Source organism: Takifugu rubripes, chromosome 8, assembly GCF_901000725.2.
Source record: "Takifugu rubripes chromosome 8, fTakRub1.2, whole genome shotgun sequence".
NCBI lineage: Eukaryota > Metazoa > Chordata > Actinopteri > Tetraodontiformes > Tetraodontidae > Takifugu > Takifugu rubripes.
This window is the reverse complement of record NC_042292.1, coordinates 7,603,360-7,626,969: the sequence shown is the minus strand read 5'-3', so window position 1 is coordinate 7,626,969 and position 23,610 is coordinate 7,603,360. Positions and strand designations below refer to the sequence as shown.

Sequence of the window (23,610 nt, the reverse complement as noted above, 5' to 3'; positions counted from 1 at the left end):
CAACACATTTAGAGCACTGTAACAAGGCTGACCTCTCTGGGTCTGCCTCCAGGGTTGAGGGTCAAACTGTGGGCAAAGTCCGGTGAATCAACCATTGGTGTGCTGTCGTGGCTGCTCTGGTACTGTCCCTCACTGGTGGTCCTACGTCGACCGCTGTCCTGTGTCACTTCTGGGGTCATTCCTCTGGAGCGAACGCCTGAACCACGCGGAAATATTCATAAGAACAAGATCGACCATCAGAAGTTTAAGAGCAGACATACTTCAGAGGATGCAACACAGAAAAGGACTAGCAGTCGGAAGTTTGGGAAAAAATAATCCTTAAATGTAGCGCGAGCATAACCTCAACCTGTCGTCAGCGAGAAAACAAGAGAGAAGGGAAAGGGGAGCAGTGGAAATGAAAAGATAGCAGAAATGATGAAAATTCATGGAGGTAAAAATTAATGGAAAGTATTTTTAAAATAAAATATATGTCGGAACATAAAAGCGAGGCAAAGTGGACAAACCAGAGAAGGAATAGGAGCGGTGACGGTCAGATTGTTGCGGTGTCATGCTTTCGCTGATGCCCCGGATACGAGCGTTGTACTCTGTTTTCCGAGAGAGGGAGGTCAGGGTGGTGAGTGGAGGTCAGGAGATGGAGGAGGCAAGTAGGGGAAGAAGATGAGAGCAGTGCCGAGAAGAAAGCAATGTTTTTTAGAGGGAGGGGAAGTCATCCACACAGTGGGGGAGATAGATTGAACAGAAAAAGGAGAAGAAAAATCAGAAAAAAATGTCTCGAATGAAATTGATTCAAAAAATGTGAAATGAGATGTTTTAAACTTCTTAGAATGTTAAAAACAAGTTGCCTCATCTAAAAGTGAATGCAGTTCACAACTGCACCACTGGGGGAGCCTCAGACCCTAAAGACCATTTCCCATAAAGGTAACCAAGAATGCAGAAAATCCCTGGAAGCTTGAGCTCCTGGATGCGCAGCTATTCTTACTTTCATTCCATCTCCACACCCAGCAGCTCTGCAGCACAGCTAAATTTACAGCACCGGGTCAGACTCCGCTGCAACCCCCAGTGACTAATCAGTGGTAAAGACCACTGGAAGCCACGCGGCTCACGTGCAGCCTGGTGCTCAGGGCCTGCTCCCAGCTGGAGCCAGATTTTACAGAACGAACCCCGAGAGTGCTGTTTGCATATTTGACTGGTGAACAGTTAAAGAGCACTGTAAAACAAACTTAAAACACCTGTATTACGTTGCAACATTATAACAATATAAATCATACCGGCAATGCGATGAGCCACCAGACCTTCCAAGTTCAGCGCCTCTTCCTCAACATCTTGTTCTTGAGGCAGGGATGAAGACGATGTGTTCTTTGGCTGTGGAGTGAGCGCAGGAAGGGGTGAGGAAGAGGCACTGAAGCCCTGGTATGGAGACGAACCCTGCAGGTCTGGGGAGGGGGAAACACCTGGGAAAGTGTTTGCAGGCCTAACTGGGAGATGCTGGTTGAAATTAAAGGAGGGATCAATGGGGTAATGGATGGCTCCTTGTCGTGCATGGAGATTGGGCTCTGGGGTGTGTGTTGGGGTGGTTTTCTGGTGTTGACAGCTCGAGCTGGATCTCTGGGGCAAATGTGCTTGAGAATCCATAATAGGGCTCTGGTTAGGCACTGCTGACACTCTTCCAGCTGACCATATGGGCTGATGGGAGGGATTGTTGACAGATTCAGAGTTATTGTATCTGTGGATGGCGGAGTCTCCTTGGTATGAGGGTCTGGAGAGGGTCTGGGAGAAGGGTGCCTGGGATGAATTCAGGATGTTCTCCCCGGAGGGTGCACTATGGGACTTGGACATGTGAGAGTTAATGGGGTCCAGGTCAAGCATGAGCATATTCAGTGCCTCGATGGACTGCTCTATGTCCCGCTGTGAGGCTGCTGTGGGGAACTGTGGCATGCTATGGGTTGACTGCAGGGGAGGTCCAAATGGATCATCTGGGAGGCTATACTGGTGCCAGGCATTGAGGCCCCTTTGAACAGCCTCCCGGCTACTTGTGCTTCTCTCTGGGGCCCTGGGCATCAGTTTAGGGTTTCCCTCCGGGCTGCTGGCAGGTGGAATCCCATAGGATTCAGAGTGGTACATCCCACCACCGTTCTGGTATTTGTTATATCCCCCTTGTGGGGATACAGAGTCCACAGGTCTTTCCTGCATCATCGGAGTATGAACTCCATGCATGGGCATCTCGTTTTTTTTTTCCCGACAAACGCCTCTCTCAAGATATGGCCCGTCGTTTTGTCTGCTGACGGACTTCTCTTGTTGGTAATAGAGATCCCCTGGGGTTGCTTGACCCTCTAAGGATGACAGTGTACCCAGGCTGTCCACACTGTTTCCCTCTTGGCTATTTGGCAGCTCGTCGTCAAGAATGTCCGTCTCACGCTCTTCCGTTGAGGGGACAGGAACTAGCCTTGGGTGGCCTCCGTTAACGTGCACTTGTGCTGGGACCAGGTGTCGGACACCGCCTCCCGGACTGGTGGATGTAGCCAGGTAGGCTTGTCGTTGAAGAGTCGGTGCTTCGAGGCCACTAAGGAGCTGATCAAGCTCTTTTTTCTCCTGGGGACTAAGTGTCGGGTGGGGAACTGCCGGATTGTTGTGGTTGACAGTGCTGTGCACTGGCTGGCTGTGCTCGTCGGTACGATCAGTTTTAATGGATGCAGTGGAGTTGCCCGAGTCACTGCTCACAGAGAGTGTGTGGTCAACAGCAGGAAGAGAAGCGTGGCCAATCACAGGAAGGGTCTGTTCGGCGGTTTGAAGCAAGGAGCTTGTGTGTTGTAACTGGTTCTCTGTGCTGGCTAAGGAATTTTCATGGACTGGATTACCGTTGATGGCGACAACTCCCTCCAGGGAGTCTTTCTTACAGACCCGGGCATAAAGGCTTCCATCAAGTGGACCTTGAGTGTGAATGACCTCTGGAAAAAAACCACACAAACAAAACAAAATGATCAGTGCAGGATCTGGTTGGCTTCACCCATGTGAAATTTAATCTGTTTTGCTTTAACATTTGAACTGAACTGGGATACCAAAAACACACCCACCCATTTTACTCTGAAAGTGAGGTGTAGCATTAGGCACAGCCTCTAGCAACCAAGTGCTATTTATAACTATTTTGTAGGTCTACAGCCTATGTCACGTTGCGCAAGTCCATGCCCACACGGTGTGACGCGACCCAGGGTGGTTCCTGTCTCACGCAAAGAATGAGCAGGCCTGTGAGTCAAGGCCAGTCAGAACACCCAGAACTGAACTGGGCTACGGGACAGGATGTTGAGCTGAAATTGGTTTCTAGCTGCTAAATCACTCTGGTGAAGTCAAACCATGCCAGTATGTTACACAATTTTGGGATACCACAAGATATTATTTTCCACAGCAATGAGTAACATATGTATTTATAGAAACCATCCAGGCAAAATTTTATGATTTTTGTGTTTTTGGGGGGGAAGGGGGGGTTCAAATCCGAAATGGCATGTGAAGCCGAACTGAACCTCAACCCAAACCCAAATTCTTCTGGTCTGGATGTTCTTCCAAGGAACACAGAGTAAATGTTGTTGATGAGAGCTTTAAAACCAGTCTGTGAATTTCAGCAAGAACGCAAACCTGGATGAAAAAGGCTGGACCTTAAAAGCATACATTTAAACCAACAACAAACATGGCATAGCGAGAGTTGTCAGTGTAATTATATGATGGCAACACGTCCTGCAACAGTAAACACCAACTTAGATGCTCCCAAGACAACAATCGCACGTGCCATCGCTCATTTTGTGGAAGGCATTGTTGAAAGCTTACCAGAGGAAAAACACACACTGCCACAGGCTTCCCACGTCCAGCACACACATTTGCTCAGTGACATATGACACACACATGGTTCATATGTTGACTGCTGCTACCTCACTTTCAGCGACAGCTCTCATGCAACAACGAAAGGGCTAAAATCAAGTTGTAAAGCAGGTTACGGAGCTGGATACAGAGGTGGTCTCAATTAATCTGGATGAAAATGTTGCTTCAGATCTTAATCCCTCCATCATTTGAAAGCCATGCTTACCTGGAGTCAGTCAACAGTTTAATTCTCATTCACAACTGAAGCAATGAAGAATTCCTCCCCTTCAGTCAGTTTGTTTAATCTAAAAACGAAGCTAAATCCCAGTTTACAAAGTCCTTCAGTTGCCTCTCAGAGACTGAAATATCTACGTCTGGACTCTTGCTCTCGTGTCCTCTCATCACCCAACATATGCTGTATGAGGAGAGGTGGGGCCGTACCACAGTGCTGCCTAAAGGGGTGAGCTGGCGTTCCGGGATGAGCTCTCCCCCCGTCAGTGGGGGAGGGACTCTACCGCCACCACCACCACCCAGCTGTCTGAAATAAACTACAACTCCCACACCATCTGCCACCTGCTGATGTCATCAGAGGGGATCCCCTTCGCCTCACCCCTGCTTGCTGATCTGTGACTGTTCACTGATTTAATGTGAAATTGCTGGCGTTGCAGCATTGATCAGTTCACCAGGACTCGTGAACAGTGTGACACATATAAAGCACAGATGTTCTTCAGCAGAGCTCGCGTCTGTAAATCTATTTTTGTTCAGCAAACTGCACCACTTTTTGGTTGGCTGTGATGCCGCTGACATGTTTTCAAGTTACGTGCGTGCCAGCGAGATGAAGTAGCTGCACTGACGTCAGCTGAGTGAGACAACTCAACGGCCAAGTGTGAATGTTTCCGGGGTGAGTGTCACCCCCTTAACCGCCTCCGCTGCTATTTTTTTTCCCTCCAAAAGCGGAAGACAGGTGTCCTCCATAAACATGGGAAGTGCCACGCAAACACGGCATGACAGGAACTCAAATGAGGGCCGCAGTCACAGCCTTGTCCATCAGCCGCAAGAATCACGTGGCTTTTTTTTCTTTAGAAAAGGTGCCCTTGAAAGAGACTCAGTTCCATTCCGAACAATCTCCTGTCTCAACTATGATATAAGGCAGATCCACCTTCATGCTGCTGACTCTCAGGAGCTGGAGGGAACAACGTTGGTTTCAGTAAACACTTACATCAGACCTCAAATTAGATCTCTGGATTTGCAGAAGTGTGACCCACATAAATACATTTCACAACTTGTTTCCCACTGTAGTAAACAAGCGCTATTCACCGCAGTCACACTTCAAAACCGCAACCTCATACATATTCAGTAAAATCCACAACGGGAGGACCAGCATTAGAACACATCACAATCTTCCCTAAAAAATATCAACTTAGCAACTTAATTGGTGTTTAAGGTTTTAAGAAAGGTCAAGATGGGGAAGAAACCTTGTTTTGCTTTAAACCAATGTCAAAATCTGACCTGTCTAGACTGGGTATTTGTCTCTGGTCTGTGGTCTGCAGGTTTACAGAGAACTGGGCAGGTACACCTTAAACCCAGGACCTCTGGAAAGAATGATTCGTCCTTTCACGCTCATAAAGGATGAAACAAATGGGGCAGTCAAAGAGCGTAGCATAAGCTTAACAGTGAGAACCAGCACAGAAAAACACTGATAAATCTGGATGATTCAGACTATATTGTGGGTACTTTTGTTTGCTCTGCAGGGGGTCAGTCTTGCTAATTAACTTTAATTCCAATTTAAAGACATGGCGAAAGATATTTGACTTTTTTCTAACATGAAAACGATTTTCCACTTGGCTTCCTTCACCATCATCATCTTAAGATGAATCTTTTCCCACCTGTGTTGAAGGTTAATTTATCAACCTGCCACTCCAACTTTTAAAGCTCTGAAGTCCAGCGACTTGAGGAGGGGCCTTCATCACAAGGCAACCCGTGACAGCAGGCAGGGTGCTGTCAAGGAGCCGTTGAGCGTCTCGCAGCAGGATGCGACTTTCACCTTCACAGCTTTCATATCATCGTGAAAATGGCTGCATGCATGCCAACGGGTGGTGACAAGTATTGACTGATTCCTCCTAAAGACCTCTGGGTGCCTGAGACTAATAGGAAGGGCTGGAAAATTATGCTTGGGTGGACGTTCTAACCTGATAAAACTGAAGAGGAGCTAGTTTAAAGAGGGACATTTGGAATATCTGTGAAAGAATCGTGATGAGTGTATCAGTGACCGGCACAAGGAAAACTGTCAGGGTTTTATATTTGCCGTGTCTGCCTGTGAGCACATCCGTCATCCACCGTCCAGCTGTCACCGATTGAGGTAACGTGACTGTATAAGCGTCTGTCCCCAAGACTGCTTTCGGGATGATGTCACTCATTCCTACCTTGTCTGTCATACGATGAGACTCGGGCTGTCGGTTGTCAGGCTGCATCTGACTCTTTTCCATTTAGACAGCAGGAATTTGTCAGCTCGGATCACGGAGCTCTGGACCACGGTAGCTCGTATGATTCAGAAGTGATAAACTCAACAGGTGCACAACAGGAGGAGCAATATGTCTTTCTACAGACTGGATGAATCCTTGTGTAGCATCAGGTGGATTTCAAACACACCTCTCACTATCCATTCAGACTCTGAGCCCCCATCTACAGAAACTGGTGAAGAGTTAGGGCGTCTGAATGAAAGAACTCAGGAACAGAGTAGCATCCCTGGGAGAATCTTGCTGACGTGCAGCACACTGTGTCTGGGGAGTCACCCCTGGGGCCTGGGAAACGGGAACAGGGGTCATTCCTCCAGTGGGTCCAACACCAGCAGGAGTCAGACATGTCCAGAAAATTGCAGTCCTTGCAGGACTGTGCTCTCAGGCAGAAAACCAGTCCTCAAGAGCAACAAACCAGATGGGTTATCTGACTTCCCAGGCAGAAAATGGAAACGTACAAAACAAAGTCCTAAAAGCGTGAAGAGAAGGTTTAAATCTGGTAACCTCACCCTGGTTAGAGAAGGCGTGCTCTCAAAAAAACCAACACTTTTGATTGGGTTAAAGTGGATTAGGGTGGGGCTCGGATGAACATTTTTGCATAAGGACAGAAATAAAACTGTCCTCGTCTCTTTGATGAGAGATGGGATCACATCAGGATGATTTGCTGGCTTGTCCGCCACACCCTCCTCTGCACGCCTGGTGTCTCCTGCCTGGTGGGTCTGTTTTCTGTGCATCTGTCTTTGAAATGACAACTTTTAGCTGCCATGAAAATCACAGTCGGCCAGCCGTCAACATGGTTTCCTGCCAAAAACATTTAACCTTATATAAAACAGTCAGTAACCCTGAAGTACTGAATAAAGGAGGCGGGAACAGAGGAAAACAGAGCGGGAGACCAAGCTGGAGGATGGTAGGAGAAGGAGACATTAGAAGATGAGTACCGGCTCAGCGGGGTCTCCAGGGCTCAGATCTAAACCTGCTGCAACAGCTCACTGTGCTGTCAGCAGGACGTCTAAGTAGAAGCCCTCTTGTGAGGCACACGGGGAGCTTTTCTCAACCTGGAAACGACGCTTTGGACCTTCGACATTTCAAAGTCTCGTCACAGCGCAGCACGCAGCCGTTGCCGTGAAAACCGAACAGTGTTATTTGACTCGCTAAGCCGCACGATTATGTAATTCAACTGTGCAACACATTAGGCACAGACTGACACTGGATGTCTTGTGTCCGCGTCTCTGGATTTCACATAAAACTACCAACTGGAGGCCCCGCATAGTTTTGGTGTACCCAAATTGTAGCCTGCTCATAAAGTGTTCCACACAGAAATCGCCCGTTCCATGACTCATTTTATGCAGGCCAGGTGCCAAACACACAGGGCGCAATGATGTTGCCACGGTAACGCAACAAACAGACAAACGGACTCTTTTGTCCATGAACCAAATGGATACAAAATGCTCGTCAGTCACGGGATGACATTTCAGCTAGCTAATGCTGCAGTGATTTGACTGCCCAGTATCCAAATTAATACACTTTATTGTTTTATCAAATAACTTTGAACATTAGTCCTCGTTAATGGCCAACGGGAGTGACAAACTCCCAAAGAAAGTAGTTAGTCGGGATTTCAAGGTCTCCCTCACAGTCAAGTATGTATATCTGCAGCTGAACACAAACCGAACCTTCCTTGTTCGACACAGAAGTCTGCTGCTCTCTGCGTGTGGCCCTCCTCTGGGGCCCCTCTCTCTATCTCTGTCTCTGCCGACTCCAGACATGTTTCAGGGCTCAGCCCCAACCAAATATGAGAGGAGGACGGTAAACACGGAGGAATGAGCTGCCGCGTCACTGTACACCAGACGCACAAATCAACTGCACGTAAAACGACGACACACTACAACACTACATTTTAAACAAATTTATTACCGTCACACAGCTGAATATTTCCTATGAATTTAAAAAGGCTCTTTATGTAAAGGGAACTGAGAGGCTACTGTATTAGACAGTATCATGTGCCTAAAAACCCTACAGCTCACTATTATTTAGCCTAAACCAACATCCTATACTACACTAGACTCCTTAACACATCTTATCAGGCACTTTCCTGAGGTGTTATCTCTTGAAAGTGAATGTATAGGGCATTTTTATCACATCTTATCCATCAAAAAACATTCCTAAGAAGCTACTCTTCAAATGTTGTCGAGTGGAAATACTCCTTAGAGACCAGTTCTTCAATCCAAAGGTACCCCTGGTGGCATTTTATCACATTTTGGATAACAGCCCTGGAGGGTATTTTGCCAAGGACTGACACGGAAACGAGTGGCCTCTGACTGGTTTGACCTCTGGCTGGGTGGATGCATCCACTCTGTGGGGGCTATAAGAAAAAGAACAACTCCACGGATGAAATATTGCCTCATGAGAAGTTGCGCATACATAAGCACGTTATTTGCTTATATAAAGGAAACCGTCTAATTATTGAATGCCCTCAAGCTGAGTGACTGTTCCTAAATGCTCTCTGCAGTCCAGGGCATCACATTTGGAGCCCCTAATCCTGCCAAGCCTTTACAGACAGCCATCTTTCACCAAGTCTTTGAGAACAGAATGCCAAGTTTTCCAGTCTTTGTTAGAAACGGCGCCGGGATGAGTCGGCCATCCCCAAAGGATGAAACGAGCGTTTCGCACCTGGACACATAAACAAGTCTGCAGTCGTGGGCTGAACTGTCGCCCCTGAACTGTGGAGAGTAAAAATAGGAGTTTCTCTCTGGGAGCATATCAGTGTCTTTCATGTGGCGGCGGCTCGCTGCATTAGCAATCTCACACATGTATTTGCTGCCTAATTAACATTCTCTGCCTTTCTGAATCGTTTTCCCAGAATTTTATGCCGTCGTAATTAATCTGATGTTGACAGAAAATTTTCAGTTTGGTCTCCAAAACAAGTGAAAAGTCCCTCAGTTGCAGCTCAGAGTGACGGCTGCAATTAGAGGAAGGAATAAACCGGCGGGGATGGTTTTCCTGCTCAGCTGAGTGCTGAGAACACTGCTAGCTGTTCACGTCTCAGGCAACACAACAATTCATGGCAACCCTGCTGTCGCCAAGCGATTACAGGAGCTGCAATTTCATAAAAGCAACATGAAGAGTTCGTCATTTGAATTCCTGGTGCAACAGAAGCAAAACATTGGAGCAGGCGGACGTGCACTTGAAAGCTTTCGGGGCTCTGAGAATGAAGGTATCTCAGGTTACAACCTCCTCCTCCGGGGAGGGGGGGGGGGGGTCAGCTGTGCGGCGACTGACGCCCCCTATTTCTGCAACAGCTATTTAAAGTTGTAAATGACAGGCAGAAGGGGGGGGCACTGAAAACTCACACAGTATTAAATAATAGTGTAAGAATTTGGCCAGTAAAGTAAATAAAAGGCTGTAATCATTCAGAAATGTTGCTTATCAGCTATAATAAAACATTGTTCTAACAAGTAATAATAATTTTAAACTTTATTGCTGATCTCTAATTGAATTTCCTCCTGATTTCGTGGTAAAAGCAACATTGTAGGCAATTAAAACAGTGTTATTTTATTTTACGTGTTTTTATGTGTGTGTGTGTGTGTGTGTGTGTGTGTGTGTGTGTGTGTGTATGTGTGTGTATGGATGTGTGTGTTCTCCTACAGGCTACATCTACCAATATTGATGAGAGTTCTCGAAAATAAAAACACAAACTTGTGTGCATACATGCCACTTTGGGAGGGCCTCAACCAACAACCATGGTGATGAGTCCTCACAAACATACAAAAATACAAATGTGTGTGTGCTGGGCCGTACCACGCTCTCCATCCACGGCATCTTCAGAGCGCTGGCTAAAGTTGTCATATGAATCACAGCGAATCAGGTTTTCCTGGGTGTTGTAGTCCACGGAAACACTGGGGCCGTTCTCCAGGTGGTCTAAGCCTGAGGACCAGAGGGGATTATGGGTAATGAAGTCTCTTACTGACACCACCATTCGCTTCCATGTGGAACAGTGCTATTATAAAAGCTACCTCTAATTTTTTCTGGTGCATAGGAGAAAACAAACTCCACTTTCCCGTATTCAGGAAACCTGTCGTCTGCACAGACGAGGAGGATGAAATGATTAATAATGAGCAGCAGGTCAAATAATAGTTATGTTTATTTGTTACTTTAATGTTAAAAGCTCCGCAAAGCCATTACCTTTGAAGGTCTCGTCCAGTTCGCTCTTCCCGAACACCACGCCAAGGTCGTGGATGGCACAGGTGTGGAACTGCACCCGGAACACTACGTCTCTGGTCGGGCCTCTGTATCGTTTGTGGTAACACTTCAGCTACGGCGAGATGTCAGGTCAGTACAAAGCTCAAGCCGTTCGCCCGCCCACTCGGGAAAACTTACCAGGATGTCTCCCTTCAGGAGGAGGCCTGGTTCGATGGTGATGCAGATACTAGTGTTACTGTCTCCCTGCACGTTGCTAAAAGAATCACAGCGATAAAGTGTTAGCGTAGGCTAACATCCTTGTCTCCTAACTAAAACACAGATAGATGATGGAATAAACGTTTTCTTACTATATCCCTGACGTGTAGACTGGCTGCATCGCTTGGTAGATCTTCAGGAAAGGGCGGCAGCCTGTGCAACCAAGACAACCTATTCACAATCCTGCCAGAACAATGTGCTCCGGTTCATCTGGCGGGTGCTCACCTCCTTTAGACTCAAAGTTGGGGATACCGTGCATGATGACGTGGTGCAGGAAGAGAGGTTTGTTGTTGATTTTGATGTGCCCCGACAGAAGGCCATTGAAGTATCGCACATACCTGCCGGCAAATTTTGAATCTTAACTGGTTTTAATTTAAAAATCACAGGTCTGAGCTTGCGAAAAAAGGTTTTCGCCAGTGAGGAAGCTTGCATTTAGATGGAGGCAAATATCCAGTGGCTCCTGAGAGCTAACATGTTGCTAACATTCAGAAGGCGACACGCCTGGCTTCTAAGTTTAAATGTGAGCAAGTTCATATGAAAATGAAAGATTCAGCTGGGCCAAACTGCTTCCCGTTTTCCCAACTTTTCATCCTTTGCTTTGCACATTCCCAGTGCAGTCTGGAGTCCAGTGGCGCTCCCTGGGGGCCGGGGGATTGTTTACCGCAGCTTGACTTCCCGCTGTGATTAGCAGTTATTAACGTTGGAGCGTCGCACCTTTACAGCAGTGGCAGATTGAGCTAAAACCTCCTCGTCTTGATGTCACACATTCCACACCGTAATCCTTTCGGACTCCCGGAGCAGAGATAATTATATCCAATGCAGGAAATAGCAGCAGGGCAGAGGGCAAGGCTAGAGACCTGCAGAGAAAGGCTGCTGTCTAATTCACAAGCTCAGATGAAGAGGTGTGAGCTCCCCTGCTGTTTCTTCAGTTTCTCCACCTCATGTATTCCCTCTGACCTTTGTCCCTCTCATTCAGATCACGATTACTCCCTCTGTGTTTAACCACGGGCGTACCTTTAAGCGTTGCCCTGTCTAATAACGCCGAGACGCTAACAACGGTGCTTGTAAAGTATTAAGGATTCGGAGGACACTTGCTGAGCTACCTTCAGACTGCTCATGATTGGCGTCACTCCATTCTGCTACGGTCACTCTGGAAAAAGAATCATGCGGAATCAGCCAATGCTAACTCAAAAAGGATAATTGTTCCAAAAAAAATTGTTCTAAAACTATGCAGATGATGCCCTATGGGACACCAAAAGAATCCCTAGAGATAAAACTCTTCCCTCTGCTTACAGCTGTTCTCTGAAAGACAGGAATGAAAATAATTTCCTGTTTTGGGCTTTTCCAAAACAAAACTGGAGGAATGGATGCTTCAATGTTTGGTTTGCTCTTTCATACAGTTCAACAGACTGTTTGTTAATATTAAGAAATAAGGAAATGAAGGATATTTGTCTGCTGTCACAATCCACATGTTTTAGCATATCCTGCTAATTAGCATGTGCATTGCTTTTACACCTGTAGAGGGGGGAGGAGTCACAGCACCACCATGTTGGAGTTTTAAAGTGTCGCTCGGTTAGCAAAGGTCAAACTTATAAAAACCAAAATATAAATGACCTTTTTTGTGACGGCTGACCCACAGGAAGTGCTTTATCCTCGTAGAACCGTCTCATGGCGAACCTGTCCAAGGCCTGGTCAGCACTGCACGAAGCCACATGAGACGAGAACCGTTAAATTCGTCACAACACTCAGAAGATTCATTTTTCAACCTCAGATTTTTAATGCCCTCACAATGAGGCTTTTGGCTCCATCACAACTGTTAATGCGCTCATGAAGGCATGCTAGCCATTTTGGAGCGCCTCGGCTAATCGATTCAGAAAAATGAGCTGGATGGGATGGAGTGTTTGACGGGTTTTCCATATCTAACTAGGACCAGTCAAATCTCTCGTCCATGTGAGGACATGTAACGAGGACAATTTTACAAGCATTAACAAGCGTTAACATGTTAGCTAATCAGAGCCAAGTCCTTTGGATACCTTGCTGATATGTTGCTATAGTGCATGTAAGCAGCCACCACGACCCCAGTTCGACCTCGGTTCCCCTGTGACACAAACACGGAGGAAGTCTCAGGGTTCAGGAAGTATGAGAAGGCTGATTAAATACAAGGAAATGTTTTAATGATGTAACAAATCGGGAAGCAGGAAGCTAACAGGTGTGCCCTACCTTGTTGTGAAGCACCACCACATTGTGCGAGTCTCCATTGAGCCACGTGTCAATCGCTTTGCACATGCTACAGATCTTGTCCAGGGCTGGTGCGTGAAAGTCCGGCCAGCCAAATTCCAAGACCTGATGGAGATAGAACCAGAAAGTCAGGCACTTGCTAGAACCACATGCCAGTGTGTTTTTGGACTGGGTCTTGGAGATGTTTGTACCTTGTGGTTTAGCTTCGATAACTCAGTCCTCCATTCACTCAGGTTCAGCACCTGAACCGACAAAGAGGATCCCCGTAAGCTGTGAGAACATGTAAAAGTGTTGTGCGCGTCTTCAGACACTCACCAAATAATGATCTCCATGTTTGGATCGCAGCATGGTGGCCACCTCCTTGAGGTTGGCGATGTAGCCCTGGTCCTCCATGCCAATGGGGAAGCAGAGGGAGATGATCCTCTCCGTGATGTAGACCAGGTCTACCTCATAGTTCTCCTCCATGGTCAGAACCACACTCTGGCTTCTGGAGTCGAGCACAGAACTAGTTTCTGTCATGGTTGTGTTGGATCTTTTAAATGTCTAGTTTCACTTTCAGTTTAGTCACGGGACAGTATTTGAATTTGGGCTTCATTAAACCTCCCAAACTTTCCAAGCCCCACATCAAGCTAATGTGTTTGAGATCGTCAAAACACAGCCTGAAATCTGGATCTGATTAAATATTAATCTAATCACGAGGAGGGATTTTGTGCAGTGTTGACAGAGCGCGTTGTTATGCCGACGACACGCAATTTAACGTCCACTGTTAATAATCATCTGCCTGATGCAAATTTCTATTTAATGATTCATAGGCTGCTTTATTTGACATCAAATGTTAATTGTTCACATATCTAAATGAATCCTTTATCCAGATGCTGTGACAACCAAAGTTTAACATGAACATTCACTCCATTAACAGTAAACTCCTGCAGCTCACAGGAGAGAAAAACATTTACAGGCTCTTTTTCAACTCCAAGTTGTGGAGATCAAGCGTTCTTGAAGACGTTCAAGTTGGTTGACCTTAAACAGCCCAATTGGGTGGTTTTGACACCACATCTCCTTACCGAGACTGCTTCCGCCTTATCTCCACACTCTTGCAGGACCTCGCAGATCCCTGGAAATCAGAAACATGTATTAAACACAGGGTGGACATGAAAATGCGGCAGTTGACAGTTGAGTCAATAACAGCCAGAAAGAGGGATACAGCAGCTGAGTGCACCTCCTCAGCCCACACATTCTCCCACGATGCTTTAAATGACCATTTTGGCAGGAATGTTCCCCAAAACACAAACCTGGAGCTCTCTGTCCCGAATCCTGACCTGAGAACTCAGAAGCGTAACGCTTCATCGCTTCACAGGAACCAGATGCTCTACGGACTCTGGTGAGCCTGGTCAGCCTGTCTGTGCAGCGTTTCGGGGGGTTACCGTTAGAAACACGGCTGTTGTCCCACTGACGGCGGGGCCTACCTTGCTGAACAGGTGACCGGTGCTCCATCTCAAGGATGAACGCAGGTGAGAAAAGCTTTTCTCTACTGAGTTTCCCAGAGACATCGCTAACAGCTAACAGCTGTTCGGATTCCAGAATAAAATCCAAAATTTTAAAAAATGAGGCTGCAGGTCCTCGCCTGAGACAAAACACCGACTTCTCATGAACTTTGTGCCAGTGAGGACGTGATATACATGCTGTTTATGCTCCTATCATGTCTTTACCGCTCCTCTGTCTTCTCCTGTGCTCCCCATGGTTTCTCTTGTCCCTCTTCTATCGCTCTATCTCTGGGACAGGGTCCTCCTACGGGCTCATTAGCTCTCGTAATTACCAACTCTTTCCTGTCACAGCCGTCCCTCAGGCCACATTTCTTTCCACATTTTTTTTTATTGCAAACAAACTGATGTGTTGGTAACTCATGTTTTGGTATTGGAACCCTTTTAAATAGCAATAAAGCAGAAGCTAAACCCCCTTCAAACATAAATATTCCCAATACGCACATGTTTTTCCCATCCTATGAGGTGCCACAGCAAAGTTAGCAACTGTTAGCTCTGGTAGCCAAAACTTACACTCCATTATATGCTAGCATGGACAACTGTTAACAACTATTAATGTAGATGAAATAGGTTTCATATATATGTTGCCAAACTAACTCAGACAGACACATACCGGTAGTAGAAAAGTGAATAAGCTAACCAAAAACATTATTCAGGTCTCAAGTGTTCTTTCGAAGCGAAAACAGACTTAATCTCTTCAAACTGCTAATCTGCTATCCTAATCGTGTACATCGTCCCAGCATGAGTCACAGCAGAACTTCTAAACATTCAGGCGACTTCAGACGCAAACACAAGTGATAAAGTAGGATGAGAGACGTCAGCGCAGCTCCTATACTGGAGCTTCTGCTGAGCTGATGAAAAGAGCAGACGAGCTCCTTTTTGATGTTTGACTCTCTTTTATTTATTTTTCCTGGAATCTGGCCTTCTTGGCGCCCTGCTGCACCTGCCCACAGCTGCCATTCCTCAGCGGAGCCAAACACGCTCGCGCGGGCCAACGCTCGGCTGTGATCCGCGACACTGGCGAGACACATTTATATGCAAACTGGAAGCAAACGGATGCTAACAGATGTGCAGCGTTTACGGTTTCATAGTCTGCGATGTTTATTTGTGCTAGCTGTATGCATGCTGTATAAACAGTTAGCTCTACGTGTGCGTGTGTGCTCTACGATGTGCTGCATCGTGCTGCCACCTTCTGCAGCCTGCAGGAACAAGCATCCTCAAAAATGTCATTTCTGTGAAGGGATGGATGAGCAGCGCTTAAAGCATGTCTCCGACAGAGAAGAGGCGCTACTTACCGGCGTGTCTACATGCTTTAATGGCAGCTGCGGAGTGGGGGGCTGGAGAGAGAACGAGACAGGCGGTTAGTCATTGTTTCTTTCACACGGAGGAAGAAACAACACGGGGAAGAGAAGATGAGAGGGGAGGAGAGGAGAGGAGAGGATGGAGAGAATGCTCCGGACACCTCAGTGATCACTGTTGTTAGCTTACTTTCTGTTCGCTTAAAAGATATGAAACAGGACTGAAAACACACTCCAGTACAGGGAGAACAAGCTAACTGCATCAGGACAGGAGGCTGGAGTCTCACACACACTCACACACACACACACACACACACACACACACACACACACGTAATAGAGCGGATCTTGACAATGATGCATGCGTTAATAAGTCTTGGAGTCGTACGCTGATGTAAGCTCCATAAACAAAAGCAGGGGCTGTTTAACGAGCTGCTGAGGTTCTTTAAAAGGTCAGCAGCCCAAAGTAAATAAGTCAAAAGCTGCTTTAGTCCAGCCTGAAACGCTCCTAATTTGGTCAAATCTTGGTCAATTATCTTAAAACTGGTCAACAGAGAACTTCTTTCCTTCAGGTAAAATAAAACAGTCGACTCATGGAAATACGTGCTGAGCGTGCAGCCTTTCTGGGAGGGAATCGAACCTCCCACACAAGCTCATTAAAGGGGGAATGACAGAAGTGGCCATGTGACGGTAAAGAAAACACTGATGGGCCTTTTTTTGGGAACAAACCAGCAACTGAAGACGAGCAGACTTATGAAATCCTTCTTGCTTTAAACATCTTGTTCGATTTCACCCACGTCTTCGACCAAGACGTCCATCACACATTAAGATTTTGAGCAAACTATCACGTCCATCCCATAAGTGTCAACGGTTGTATCACTGACATCGTGTTTCTGAAGGCTTCCACGGCACCATTTTTCATGAAGGTTGCACCAAAGGTACGAATGGAACATGTTTGACACAAGTTTGACACAAGTGTTTCCACACTCACCAGCTCATGGTTGGTGGACGTCTGACATGATGTGGTGACCTGCAAAAGGACAAACGGAGACACCGTGAGCACGTGGAGCACGCGAACGGTTGACCATGATTTCAGTGAGGCATTCTGGGAGCAGAGGAGGTTGGACATCTTGGAATATTCCCCCCTGAATTCCTCAGTGGTTCCCAAACTGCCCCCAGCAGGACGTAAATAGCCTCTGATGCAACAGAAAGGACGGAGCTGACTGAGCCTGTGGGAAAACCGTCCGGGTCATTCCGGAAAAATGGCAGCAGATTCACTGGGAAACATGCGAATCAGCACGAAAAAAACAAAAAAACAGTTTATGTACAACAAGAAGCATTTGGATGGGACGTTCTTGGGGATCCAGTCACAGAAAAATTCATTTTGTCAGTTCAGACACTTCTGAAATGAGGACAAGTATTTTGTTTTTGTAATGCATGCTATGGTCTCCAGGTGCCTCCAAATTCCACAAACTTGGATGCTAAGTTTGACTGCATGGTGGCCCAGTGCTAACAGGATAGCTGTTAGCGCATTATTTGACTGTTTATGGTTCATGAACAGGCGCTCTTCGATGCTCAAGTCCATGGATGCTGAACTCTGGGAACAGTTGTGAGTTGCCGGATGTTTACGAGCGGTAAGATGAGAGCGCGCTATATCAGCCGTCAACAGAGGCAAGCTGGCAGGAAGGAAGCCGTGATTAGCCCCCTCATTTGGAGAACAAATGACGTGTTCTTTGTTATGCTATCATCAAATCCATCAGAATGTGGACCGATAAAAGAGCCTGATACATGAAAACAATAATCAGAGGTGATCTGTCCTCCACCCAAACGTCACATGCTAACATCAGGTGTTAGCATGTGACGTCAACACATTCTGTTTACCCACACAAAACGGTCGCACAGCATTTCTTTCTTGATCTTTCTTTCTTTCTCTCTTTTCAGCGTGACACCGAACAGTTGGAGGATTTTCCACTCGGGCTACGTGAGCTGATCATGCTAGTGTTGATCTGCTAATGTTCTGATTGCCGAGTCCCGTTTAACGGAACTCAAACCCACCATTTTTAAACAACACCCTTGTGTATTTCTTAAGTTTACTAAGTCAATATTATTGAGATACCTACTCTGGTGCAGCAACGAGGTACATAGGTTTTTGAGCTGTGTGGCAGCTGGAGAAGATGAAGATGAGACCTGAAATGAGGTTATTGAGAAAAGCAAATATTGGTCCAGCAAACCGCATTAAAAAACCGTCGAGCAGTGAGAGAAGGGACGTCACGGTGGACTCGGGCTTTTAAAAACCTGCAGCTTATACTCTTATCAAGTCACAAGGGGAGTCTGAAAAGCCGCTGAACTGGAACTAGGCCTCAGACGGACCCCCAAGGGGGGGCCCTGCAATTTCCAATCTCAACCCAGCCAGAATGTGTCATCAGGGGGCAAACAGAAGTGACCTGAGACGAGTGTGTGGGAATGTTTCAAAGTTTCAGGTGAGTCTCTTGCAGATTTTCCTCCAGCCCCCCTCTTCATTTTTTTTTTTTTTTTGGGGGGGGGGGTCTTTCTGTAATTATTCAAGTCTGGGAAATCAAAGCCCGTTGGCTCCTACGTTTGGATAATGCGCCAGTGCTCCGTTTCACACTCTTTAAATCACCTGCACTAAACCTCTTCAACAGACTTTGTTTCCTCGGCAACAGTTGCTCTGATTCCACCTGATCTTCTCCATCAAACCGGTGACAGGACGCACGTAGTTGCAGATTGACCATCGAGCAGCTTGTTGGCTCCAGTCATCCAGCCTGCCGCTGGTTGCGACCACAGGCGGAATTCCTCAAACCCTTGTCCTGCCCATACACAACAGAACATTCTTCACTTTCCGAACGGGGGCCAAATAAGGACTGGAGTTCAAAGGGCCCCTCTGGAGGGGGTTTAAACATCGGCTGGCTTTCTATTTTACTTGGAGAGGCGAGTTAATCTGCCGAGCGCTACAAGAGCTTTGCCGTGTTCAACGCCAAGTGTGTGGCACGCCATGTCGGGAACGGGTGCCACGTGAAGCTGCCAGCGCCTGTGGTCATGTCATGATGTAGCACATCAGAGGAGACTTGAGCGGAGTCGTAGTAGAGCGAGCGACTCAGTGAGGCTGCTTCCAAAAAAAAAAACAATTGTGGGAAAAGTTGACCGCAAAAATGCGATCCTCTTTCTGTCGAGCGCATCGCCGGGAATACTGAGAACTCGCCGTGGGACCATACTGGTCAAGGCTGGGTATCGCTGCCGATCTGGGATGCTGGGAACGCTGGTGCAGCTTCAGAACTCAGAACAATGGCCACCAGCTGCTTCCGCTGCCGTCCATCAGCGTCTTTGCTCAAACAAGCTGAAAAACAGTTTTGTTGTTGTTGAACAAACGAGGGGTCGCGAAAGGGCAAAGAGAAGCTTTGATGCTCATTCTTGAGAAGAACCCAACATTTAAACCTCGTGGATAAACTCCAGAAGGCTAAAATCGCTGCCATATGGTTGAGTGTGGGGGCAGAACACCTCCCCAGAGGATCGGGGCAAATGATTTTCAGCCATTTTGATTCCCAGGCTAGCTCCAACTTGTGTCCGGCAGCGATTTGTTTTCACCTCAAGTCTGACGTGCCAGGGTTGGGTTTGAGGAGCTCCATCCAGGGGCTCATGAGGAGGCCGGCGACAGGGGGTGGCCCTTTGATCAGGGATCATGATGAGCGAGCCTCGGTTTGGCAACTTAATCCCTCGTATGCTTACAACCAAATTGCTGCAAGCTATAATACAAGGAAATGATGGATATCATATGTGCAACTGCGACTCAGTTTGAATTCAGGCTGGCTGGGAAGGAACGCCTCCATGATCAGCGTTTCTGGAGCTGATGCATTGAGGTTTGGATCAAAGCTCATCTGTGCTCATCAAGTGTTTCCCCTGTGGGCGTCAGTTTGGATTTGAAACTCGGGCTTCACAAACAAGCATGTTTTCATCATTTACAGGATGGAGTCTTCTAAATGGCGGTGGTGATGGGTCTCTTCCGGACCTCTCAGATCCTGTTTGTTGGACGCTAGAACCATTTTTTCTCTCCTTTTTTGAAAAATACAAATGAAAACCTGATTAAAAGGAAAGTTGCTCCAAATATCTGACGCGACCGCAGGCTAAATATCTGCACTTGGACGTGACCACTTTGCAGCTTTGCCTTTCCTCCTCATGTGATCTCGTGTGGTCACCTATTAACAGAAATAGGTGATCAGGACAGACCATCTGACTTCTTAGAGTCGTGTTAAATCCTTCCTTTACTATCTCCGCCGCTGCTTCCAAAACTGTCTGCTCCTTCAATAAAACTAATGAAGGTTCCAAAGTCACGTTGAAAACCTGAAGTTCTACCCAGGGGCCTCCTGCTTCATATATAGGAGGAAGGGGAGGGAGGGGTTTAAGCACCTTAACTCTCTCTCTGGTCAAGCATCGGCAAATATAAGTCTGATTAATTCTGCCCTTTTTACGTGTCCCTGAAGTTAAATTCAAAAGTGCAGATGAAAGGGTCACATTCTTTCCTCCTGGTTCGACTCTCGAACAAGAGACAAGTCACACGATGGTGGCGACCTCCTGACCACTCGTGTTTAACTACCATCCCCGTGTTGGCTCAAGGTCAAAGGTGACTGATTGCCCCCGTCAGTCTGCTTGTCCTCTCAGGGGTGGGAAGAAAAAAGAAAGTGGTGGGAAAAAGAAAAGCGCGGGGGCACAAGTGACTCCTGACAGCAAAGCAGATGCAGTTTAACGCTGAGCCAGAAAACACGTGCTGCCCTGCTGGGACGACCAGTTGTTCCCAGTCTCTCCAGGACTCTGGTGCCACAAATCACCACTGGTCAGGTCATGGCTCCTGGAGTCTGTCTTTTTCTCAGGGGAACAACTTTCCCATGAAAGCCTGACAGACCCAAAACACGCCGATAAAGCTGAGGAGCACCACCAGCCTTTCACATGAAAATAACCTTCAGGGGAAACACTCAGACATAAGACAGCAAAACCCTGCAGGAAGTGACCGGCTCCAGGTTTCTTACCTGTCTCTTTCTCTTCTGATGCTTTGTCTCTACCGTCGCATTCTGTCAGGCCAGACCTCCATCCAGGAGCAAGAACAGAACCAAATACAGGCCCTTTTCCTCCTCCCCCTCTGCCCCCACCTCTGGATCAAAACAACAGCAGCAATCCGGAACGCGTGCCAGGAAGCTACTGGACTGGGCTCTTTGAGTGTGTACACTACCTCCGGACGGGACCTGGAGACTCTGCTAAGGCCGCCAGCTCTGCTGAACTGCCAAGAACCTTTGAAGCGCACTATATAAGGCCAAAAAAGTGTCTCGAGGCTTCGCTGTGAGCCCGGTACCCAAAACGAGAGAGAGAGAGAGGGCATATCCCTGTCTATCCCTCCCTCTACAAGTACTCCTCTCCTCCTCCCTCCCTTTCTCCCGAGCTGATGACACATTCGACAGGGAGGAAGAAGGGAAGGAAGAACTATTCTGTTCTTCATCTTTTTCGGACACCGACTATAGAACACGAGTAAAAATGGGTGAATTCAACCCACCAAAAATGACTTAATAATCAGACGGACCGATTTCTGGACTCTGGATCGTCTGGCTCGGTCCCGTTTTAAAACTTACTGGCCTTTATCTAAGCCCAGTTTCCTCTCTGATAAACCGGACTTGGTAGCACGATGGTGCATCTTTGGAGCAACGGCAAATTTGAAACCTTCCCTGCTTGGCTGTTTAAGAGTCTGAGGTCCACATTCTGGCACAAGGCACCAGGAGAACGGACCAGTCACAGCACAGCAGAACTGGACAAAAGACAGTCCTGGGACAAAGAACGCTGTAAAGCAGCTAGTCCTCACAAGACTCACAAAATGTTCAATGAAAGCAACTAAACTTTAGCAGCTCTCCACACTGACATAACTGCAGGGGGGCCAGCTGAATATCCCTGAAACACCCCCCCACTGGGGTCTTCAACAGTTGTGCTGACCCAGCTCTTGACCTTCGCGTGAACACCGGGGTAAATTAGTCCATCAGTCATCTGGTAGCACCCACTTATTAGCCCTCCTCTAGCATTTGTCTGCCGGCACCTTCTCTGGACAACCACAGCTACAGGCCGAAGGGCGTCGCCATGGAGAAGAGCTTTGCGGGCTCTTTGGGAAACAGTCCGGCCTCTAGGACCACAGAGGTCCGACCAGTTTGACTCTCAACAAAAACACGGAGAGCCTCTGCTTGCTCTGTGATCACCCAGTCCAGAGTTTTACAGTCGGTGTTAAAACCCCCCCTGAACTATTAAAGCACTAACCTGGGATCCATTTATAGCGCTTGTTATTTCCAGAAGGTCCAATTAAAGACCTCTCCCAGGTTTCACACATCCACATGTGTGAGGGATGTGGATTACACCACCAGGATTAAAAAGCTAAAGTCTCGACCTCAAAAATGGGGGTCTGGCTTCGCTGAAATCAGGGTTAGAAAAGTCCGGAATGGAGCCGAGACACGGCCGAAAAAAAGTCTACTTTAAAGGGTTTAAAGGCCCAAAAAAAGATCATTTGGTTTGTGTTTCGGAGCTGGAAAAGACTCATTACTGGACCTCCGCCTCTCCAACTGACAGTGCTGATAAGCAAACAAGCTGTGAGATTGGATGTTTTTGGGACGCGGGCTCATGTCCTCCTGCGCTGAAAACGCAGGTTAATAACTCACGTTAGAGTCAGAACCCCCCACTGCTGAGCTGCTGGAAGAGAGAAACGACAAAGAACACGCGTTTATTTGGATTTCCACGGAGACTTTGGTGAGCTGAGGTCACAAAAACAACATGGACGATTGTTTTGGAGTGGAGGAGCAGAATGTGGTGGAGATCTAGTTGTGGCCCCTGAGACGGAGCCTTTTGAAAGGGTGGCCCCGAAAACCGCATTTTCTGAAACAATTGTGCTTAAATACGAAATAGTCGCGTTCCCATCACTCCAAAGTCTCGCTGCCGTCCGTTTTCCTGCCAAACCCTCCCCCGAAAAGCACAAACCGCTGCGGTGGAATTCCAGAAGGCTGGTCCAAGACACGGCTGGGAAAAATGCTCAGGAATAAGGAAGGCTTGTTTTTGTGGACGATGGGACGGAACAGAGGGAGCGCGCACGGATTCGCCGGAGGAATGCCGGGAGGCGGCTCAGTTCGGACCCTCCAGCTGCAGCTGTGCCAAACGTACCATGGGAAAAACAACGGGGGAACATTGGAGGAGACTCTGACGGTTGCCACGGCGATGATGGGAGCGTCAGGTGAGCGCGGGGGATGCTGCTCTACCTGTTTCTCCGGAATTCAAGATTCAAGAGTACTTTATTGATCCCTTTAGGGGGTGTCCATCAGGGAAATTAGCAATTATTCCCAATCTGTGCGACTGCAAATAAACAGATCCTTCGACCTTCAGGCGACACGTTTGGGCCGCTGTGGTCTCGATGCAAAGACACAGACACACGTATTGATATGAAGCAAGACCGCGGCGGCGGCGGCGGGGTGTAAAGGCTAGTAAATCCCGCGTACAGCAGGTGCTTCAGCCTGTCAGCTGCAACATTAAATCAGGAAGTTGTGGCAACCTGAAATAATAAACACATAAAGAGGAATCGGCAGTTATCGGCTCATTGTGCTTCTTGACACATTTACAGCTGAAGGTCAGAGCGGCGCCGCACCAGCACCAGCACCAGCGCAGGATCCACAACCCTGTTTGCACAGAGGC

At 47.4% G+C, this 23,610-nt stretch overlaps 1 protein-coding gene across 13 annotated transcripts in view; it reads right to left on the bottom strand.

Annotated features, from left to right (window-relative positions):
- tns1a (tensin 1a) overlaps positions 1–23,610 on the bottom strand; it is a 47,752-nt gene that overhangs the window by 8,943 nt on the left and 15,199 nt on the right. For 7 of the 13 annotated variants that reach the window (XR_003889241.1, XM_029840192.1, XM_029840194.1 and 4 more), the window contains exons 4-20: positions 16,883–16,921; positions 15,889–15,930; positions 14,117–14,166; positions 13,368–13,539; positions 13,244–13,294; positions 13,035–13,157; positions 12,848–12,912; positions 12,429–12,512; positions 11,040–11,152; positions 10,907–10,967; positions 10,737–10,812; positions 10,542–10,671; positions 10,373–10,438; positions 10,158–10,283; positions 1,269–2,945; positions 504–584; positions 33–196 (exon numbers count right to left, since the gene is read on the bottom strand). Coding sequence is in view for 12 of the 13 variants with exons in the window: in XM_029840192.1 (XP_029696052.1) it covers positions 33–196; positions 504–584; positions 1,269–2,945; positions 10,158–10,283; positions 10,373–10,438; positions 10,542–10,671; positions 10,737–10,812; positions 10,907–10,967; positions 11,040–11,152; positions 12,429–12,512; positions 12,848–12,912; positions 13,035–13,157; positions 13,244–13,294; positions 13,368–13,539; positions 14,117–14,166; positions 15,889–15,930; positions 16,883–16,921 (3,120 nt within the window). In the remaining variant the exon portion in view is untranslated. Of the gene's footprint in view, positions 1–32; positions 197–503; positions 585–1,268; positions 2,946–10,157; positions 10,284–10,372; positions 10,439–10,541; positions 10,672–10,736; positions 10,813–10,906; positions 10,968–11,039; positions 11,153–12,428; positions 12,513–12,847; positions 12,913–13,034; positions 13,158–13,243; positions 13,295–13,367; positions 13,540–14,116; positions 14,167–14,518; positions 15,522–15,888; positions 15,931–16,882; positions 16,922–18,011; positions 18,036–20,930; positions 21,244–23,610 lie in introns of those variants that run through there. The other 6 variants (XM_029840199.1, XM_029840201.1, XM_029840200.1 and 3 more) reach the window with 6 other exon arrangements.